The following is a 7,622-nucleotide window of genomic DNA, read 5'->3' as shown; positions in this document are numbered from 1 at the left end:
TCTCCCTCACCCTCCCCCCTCTCATGCTTTCTCTCCCTCAAATAAATAAATAAAATCTTTAAAAAACACAGATTTTAAGAAGATCATGCTTGATAATGTGGGCCTCATCCAATCAGTTGGAAGGCCTTCAAAGCAGGACTGAGGTTTCCCTGAGAAAGAAGACATTCTTCCTCAAGACAGCTTCCTTCTGAGATTTTTAAGAGGCTAGTTTGTCCTATACATTTTAGACTTTCCAGCCCCAGCAATCTCATAGCTAATTTCCTGAAATAAGTCTGTGTGTGTGTGTGTGTGTGTGTGTCTGTGTGTGTATCCATGGGTCTGTGAGTGACACTGCTGGTCTCTGCCACTGGCGTTTAGACGTGAAGCTGTGGCTCTAATCAGGTCAGGCTTGGTGAGCGGAAATCCATGTTGCTGAACATACATAGAACCCTGTCTCTCCCCGAAGTCCACTCTGTTCATGAACCCATTGGGCAATGACAGGTATAGTTGGCAAAGAGCCTGGATAGTAATCACAGAAAGGGGTACCCTGTCCTCTAGATTATTAAAATTCTCCTCTGTCTGAAGTCATTCATTGGTAAACATTCAATGTAACACTCAGATCTTCACTTTTTTTTTTTTTTTGCATGTTCAGAGAAGTCTATTCACATACATCATCTTCAGCTCTCCTTGTCATCAATTTTCAGTTATAGTTCTTCCAAGTCCTTGACCATTGAGTCAAACCATTACCTTCAGTCCAAGAATCAATATACAATCTCATGTCCAGCCATTTTTCTTTTTTTAAGACTCAGTCTGTTAGATTTCCAAATGACTTTCCATATGAATGATGGGATCAACTTGTCACCTCTGCAAAAACGCCATCTGAGATTTGGATTGAGATTGTATAGAAGCAGAAGGTCATGTGGGGATAATTACCATCATAATGATATTAAATATTCCAATCTTTAAAATTTTTTAATTTTTTAATTTCTTTTAGCAGTATTTTATATGTAAGTATTGTACTTACATATGTCAGTATGTAAGTATTGTACTTTTCTTTTAAAATGTATTCCTAAGGGATGCCTGGGTGGCTCAGTTGGTTAGACGTCTGCCTTCAGCTCAGGTCATGATCCTAGGGTCCTGGGATTGAGTCCAGGATTGGGCTCCTTGCTCAGCAGGGAGCCTGCTTCTCCCTGTGCCTGCTGCTCCCCCTGCTTGTGCTCTCTCTCTCTCTCTCTGGCAAATAAATAGATAAAATCTTTAAAGAAAAGTTTAAAATGTATTCCTAAGCACTTTATTCATTTATGCAATTATAAAAAGAATTGCATATTTAATTTCATTTTCTATTGTTCATCAATAATTGCATTAATATAATTGATTTTAATGTATGTACTGAGATATCATTTTCATATAAAAAATCATACATTAAAAATAAACAGTTCAATTCAATAAAATATACAGTTCTATAATTTCAGTACATGTCACCGCTTCTCCTCTTGCCCTACCCTTACCCCCACCCCTGGTCAAGCACTAATCTACTTTTTCTCTATAGAATTGCCTATTTTAGACTTCACTGCCCCAACAGCCCTAGACTTTTTACCTCTGAATTCTCAATGACAGAGAAATAAACTTCTCTTTAATGTAAGACACTATGCATTTGCATCTTTATTAGAACATCTTAGTTTATATTATTAGTCATATGTAATTATAAATTTCTGATCTAACAAACTTATATTTCTCAATGATCATAAAATGTAAGAGAGTAAAGAATTTAGAGAAGGAGTGGCATGGCCAAGTGTGGTTTTGGTTATTGTACCAAATTCCTTGAGTGGCAGGCAGAATGGTTTAGTTCAATTAGGAAGTGACGCAGAAAAAGAGCTGATCCCAAGGGAAAAGAACATTTCCTTCTTAAAGAGCACTAGGTGTTAGAGAGTAGAACATATTTTAGAAAGTGGTTAACTTCTGTTTCAAGTAAAAGTAAATTACCTGTCAAAAATACAGTTCTCATGCTCTCTCATTCAATCAATAAAGGTAAGCATTATATTTAACCTCAATCTAAACAGGTAAGAATGAATTCTTATCTAATACCAAATTTAGTTTAATAACAACCATATATTTTTTTTGGCATCAGGAAAGAACACTTATTTACAGAAAATTTAAAAAAGATCTTTTGTCGTCATTGTTACTCTGGTTTAACTTCAAGACACTGATTCAGAAAGCCTTATAATTTTTCTGACTCCCATTATTATAATATAAAAGAAAATGCAAAGTATTTTGTGATGTAATGGACCAATATATCAGAGATTACTGACATCTGCATTATCATCAAGATAATCATCCCTGTCACCATCTTCGATGCTAACGTGTACAACTACCATGTGTTAAGCATGTATTTAAGTAGTTTGCATGCATTAAATCTGGAGGTTGTGTCTCCTGAAAATTTAATTATATATAACTAAAGAATAAGATAGTGAATAGACCTCATTGAAACGGGTTTGCATCCTACTAATACCAAAGGTATTCTTTCCTTATTAAAAGTTAGGTTCCATGATAAATGAATCTGAAGATGCTAAAAGATATCACATGTTTTCATTTTTATCTTTAGAGACATCTAAAGGAAAGGCCTTCTAAATTGCAATCACCAAATTCTGATTTTTTATTTCTTATCTTCAATTTGATTTTATAAACCTGCTCTGAATATAAGGATTTTATATATCAAGATGATAGTTGTCATTCATATCTCCATCTCCACATTAAAAAAATCATTATTTCAGTAGAAAGATCAGAGAAACAAACAGAAAATATTTGAATAAAAATGGAATTCACTACAGTCACCTGCATGATATAGTGTTTTTCTTTCTGAGTTGTAGAAATAGAGCATCTAAAGCTTCCCAGAAGTCAGAAAAACAGGGACAATGCTGCAAGTTTTGAGGAAGCTTTTTTGGTGAGGTTATGTTTAGAAGGTAAGCTCATGATTCGGTTAGCATTTGAATATTTGTTTTTAATCATTATTAAATATTAATTATTGAGTATTAAATCCTTTCTAACTTTATAATTGGTTTACAGTGAAAATTTATTGAATGTTCCATTTTACAAATAAAAAGTTGAGGTCAGTAAATGTAGAACATTATATTACTTTTTTAAAATATTTTATTTATATAATTTTAGGGAGAGAGCATGGGGGGAAAAACAAAGGAGGAGGGAGAGGGAGAGACTCTCCAGCAGATTCTGTGCTGAGCACAGAGCCCGGGGACTTGATACCACAACCCCGAGATCATGACCTGAGCCAAAATCAAGAGTTGGACAATTAAATGAGGGAGACACTCAAGAGCCCCTAGAACATTATATTCTTGATTGCAAGTTTTGATATTGCTTTTCCTTGCTCATTGTTTATTGGCATCTTAGTTTCAGTTTGCTTTTCAAATGCAGTACTCCATGTGAACATCAAGGAAAAAGGTAGAAAAGACCAAAAAATGAGAGAGGAGCTTACAAGAAGAGCAGATCTAATAAAAAGAATGCCAGTTTACTCATCAGATGTGGGTGCATGAGGCATGCTAGTCTAGAAAGAGGCAGTGATTCATTCAACAAACAATTTGAATAATTGTCCAAATATTGGACTCTATGTTGAATTAAATAAGTGAATAAAACATGGTTAAAGGTGTGTAGGATGGTGTAGTGAAAAACAGCCTTGGTTGCGTAGTCTTGTACACCACCTATCAGCTACTAATTTCTACCCATCTTAGAGACCCAGTTACAGCATTTTCACATCCCCTGTAATCAAATTTCTTTTGGAAGAATTTTATAATAATGGGCAAGGTTTAAATACCTTTATTTAATGTGTAGTTTGGAACATTATAGACTAAAAGAAATTGTCGTTTAATTTTCCTTTTCTCAGCCACAGAAAATCCTCAGGATGTTCAAGTTTTTCATAGACTGTTGTTCCTGCCCCATTTCTGTCTACTTCTCTGTAGCTGAAATTTTGACCATTGTCCATATTTAACACCCTTAGAATATGATTATATATCTTTTCTTTGCAGTGAGTTAGTCTCTATGGGCTTTCAAATTAGTTAACTCATAATATGGAAGTTACCTAAGACATACTGAAAACAATGAAGCAATTTGCTACCTCTGCAACAGTGAAGTAAAAGAGTATAATTCACACACACACACATACACACACACACATCACAGAAGACATGCTTGATCTACACCAGGAGGGAAAGAGGCAGGGCAAGTGCATTTTGCTTACACTATGCTTACACTAAGGTGTGAGCATGTAAGACTATTCCAAAGAAACAACCAATTTGGCTCATTTGTAATTTATTCAAGAAGTTAGTAAATCACATTTCGTGGAGCAAATATACTATGCATAGAAAGGTGTAGAGAATATCAAAAGGTGTTTATAATCTAGTTATAGCAATGAGAAAAGTACATAATAAAGATGGGCAATTCACCCTGATACACTCATGTGCATGAACATAGACACATATGTGTGCAAGGAAAAGACTGAAAGGATTAAGTGGGGTGAGCAGAATAATAGCAATTATTGAGGATCTGGGTAATTTAGGAAAATCTCAGAGATGAGTTTTGGTTGATATTTCTTATATATGGTATTATAAATATATAATATATGTATGAAATATACATATACAATGCATATGTATACATATATGTATATAACACACACACACACTATATATATATATAGTAATTGAGATTGCTTTCTTAAATATAATGCTAGATGGACCTGCCTCTTAACCTCTTGAGTATTTTAAGACATAGACCATCTTAGACTTCCTTTTCTCCCCTTTGCAGAACCGAAAAAAAAAAATGCTGATTTCATGGATCTTACACTGGAATACATAGTTTTAAAGATTAAATAACACCCCATAACATTTAGTGTTTAGCTCATCAATTTTGTTTTATAGTAAAATAGCCTAAGTATGCAGAATGTCAAAGCTTAAAGAGACTGAGAAATACCACAAAAACACATTACTTTAAAAAGTGAACCATATTCATGCCTAAAGCCAATTTAGGGGGCTTACAAAATATTTCCTTGTGCAACGAAATTAATTTTGAATTGATAATAATAGAAAACAGACCTGAGAGGTGAGGAGAAAACACGGCAGGTGAAAGAATGGAATCCTTGTCAAATTGAACATAAATACAGATTTTGCAGCTTTGAGGGCTCAAATGGATAGCAAAATGACAATCTTATCTTCAGAAGCAAAGAAACATGATAACGCATAGCAGGAAAAAAGGCTATGGGGATTTTTTTCCTAAATACATTTAGTAATAATGAAAAATACACTTCACCACACTTTTAGAGCACTGGCACTTATAGATTTGTTTTAATAGGGAATGGAAAAGAATTGGCAGGCATGCCACCCTGTTTATGTGTAAGAAAACAAGAACCAAAGAAATCAGAGTAACTTGGACTTCTGATTCAATCGTTCCCACAGATGACACGTGAAGAGATGAGAGCAGAAGGCAATATTTCCACAAGAATACAATTCGTACTCTTGGGGTTTTCTGACCTTCCAAGCCTCCAAGGGTTACTATTTGGGGTATTCTCCACCATTTACATTATTATCTTGATTGGAAATAGCCTCATAATAATAATAACCAGGCTTGACGCTGCACTACAGACACCCATGTATTTTTTCCTGGCGAATTTTTCCTCATTGGAAATCTGTTACGTGTCTGTCACCCTCCCCAGGATTCTGGTGAACCTTTGGACCCAGGATAGAAGCATTTCGATGCTGGGCTGTGCCACTCAAATGTGCTTCTTCCTCATACTCGGAGCCACGGAATGTTTCCTCCTGGCAGTGATGGCCTATGACCGCTATGCGGCCATTTGTAACCCTCTGCACTACCCTCTCATCATGAACCACAAGACGTGCATCCAGTTGGCTGTTGGCGCCTGGCTCAGTGGAATTCCAGTCCAGATAGGACAAACATGTCAGATTTTCTCTCTACATTTCTGTAATTCTAACCAAATTAACCACTTCTTCTGCGACATACCTCCCATCCTCAAGCTAGCCTGTGGGGACACTTTTGTGCACGAGATAGCAGTGTACGTAGTAGCTATGCTGTTTGTTGCAGTTCCTTTTATGTTGATACTTGCCTCTTATGGCAAAATCATTTCCACCATTCTGAGGTTGCCAACAGCCAGGGGACGGGCCAAAGCTTTCTCCACCTGTTCTTCTCACCTGCTGGTTGTGCTTTTATTCTTCGGATCGGGTACCATCACCTACTTAAGGCCCAAATCCAATCATTCTGCAGGAACTGACAAACTGCTCTCTCTTTTCTACACCATAGTGACTCCGATGTTTAACCCCATGATATACAGTCTTAGGAACAAGGATGTGATTGCAGCACTGAAAAGACTATTGCTTAAAAAGATAGTGTGATGAGTTTAGTTGTAAATGCTTTAGCTGCTTGCCACACATTCATCAGAGAAACATTTCAATTCTCTGCATTCCCCTTTAAGGAGTTAACTGCTTCTAGCTTTGATGTACTTCTAGATACTTCTAAATACCAACCTACAATTTATTGTGCTTGGATACATACCAGGCAAATTAGTCTGTCTTCAGTGCTCCAAGCCCAAAGAATAATCCCACCTCATGAATAAATAGTAATGCCCACCACCCATTTCATATGAAATTAGAATATAAATAAAGTTCGTATAAAATAGAACTCAATCTGTTAAGATTTTTGGCTTGATTATACTAAAAATATAATAGTTTACCTAAATAATCTCCCAAATCTTCACACTGGTATTTGTTAACATTCTTTGATTCTATAGCCAGAGACTGGAAATAGCAGCTAAATAACAAATGTTTTGTTGAATGACTGATTAAATCATTTAATCGGTAAATGAATATTGCTGTGACACGTCTCTGATTCCTGGCAAAATCAAGAGATTTCAGAGCATCAATAAACATTGAAAGTGCATTTATTTTACCTACTATGCAGCCATATGGAATTACTTCAATCATAATACCAAAAGAAAAGTCTTAAGTTCACTTAGCTTTCTTCCTAATAACTTCATTCTATGTTAGAACTTAACAATTCCTAACTTAACAATTTTGGCCCCAAAGTAATTTGCTTTGAATTATTTCACCTCTTCATTAATGGCACTCTAAACAGCTTTTCCTATACCAATTCGTATTTTGAAAATAAAATGTACATGAGTTCAAAAGTGAAGGAACATGCTAGAAGTTGCATTTGTGTTAGTGTGCCTAAACTTTCATGCCTTTAACCCCTTCTAAAGTGTCTGAAAGTATTAAATCTTTGAACTGGTTTTATCAAGGAAAGAGAGCACCTGTCAACAGAACCACTAATACCTAACCTCCCAGTTCCAGATTCTCAAGTCAGTCACTGGCATGAAGAGATTTTTTACTGCATGTGTCCCTGAGAACTTCTGTTAGCTGTTCTTTGACAATTATGCTTTTTGTAGTTTTTACTATAATTGTACATATGCCTGTAAGACACTATTAGCTCCTGTTCTTTAGATGGTTATATTTTACTTCATCAAACCATTTACACCCACTACCATCTAATATAATGTATCACATTTATTTATTTCTGTATTGTATCCATGGAAGTATATATTTAATTCTCATTTAATGTTTTGTATAAGA

General features: G+C 35.4%; 1 protein-coding gene across 1 annotated transcript; it reads left to right on the top strand.

Moving 5' to 3' along the window:
- The first annotated feature begins 5,432 nt into the window (after nt 1–5,432).
- On the top strand, nt 5,433–6,389 carry LOC113246531 (olfactory receptor 10AG1-like). Its single transcript, XM_026487127.3, has one exon. The coding sequence runs from the start codon at nt 5,439–5,441 to the stop codon at nt 6,387–6,389; it is 951 nt and encodes a 316-aa protein (XP_026342912.3). The 5' UTR covers nt 5,433–5,438.
- Nucleotides 6,390–7,622: the final 1,233 nt, after the last annotated feature.

The sequence above is a fragment of the Ursus arctos genome, unplaced genomic scaffold, assembly GCF_023065955.2.
Source record: "Ursus arctos isolate Adak ecotype North America unplaced genomic scaffold, UrsArc2.0 scaffold_23, whole genome shotgun sequence".
In the NCBI taxonomy this organism is placed as follows: Eukaryota; Metazoa; Chordata; class Mammalia; order Carnivora; family Ursidae; genus Ursus; species Ursus arctos.
This window is presented reverse-complemented; position numbering and strand designations above follow the sequence as displayed.

What these genes read in the sequence shown, in the direction of transcription:
- LOC113246531 (XM_026487127.3), top strand. Translation starts at nt 5,439, where the DNA reads ATGACACGTGAAGAGATGAGAGCAGAAGGCAATATTTCCACAAGAATA.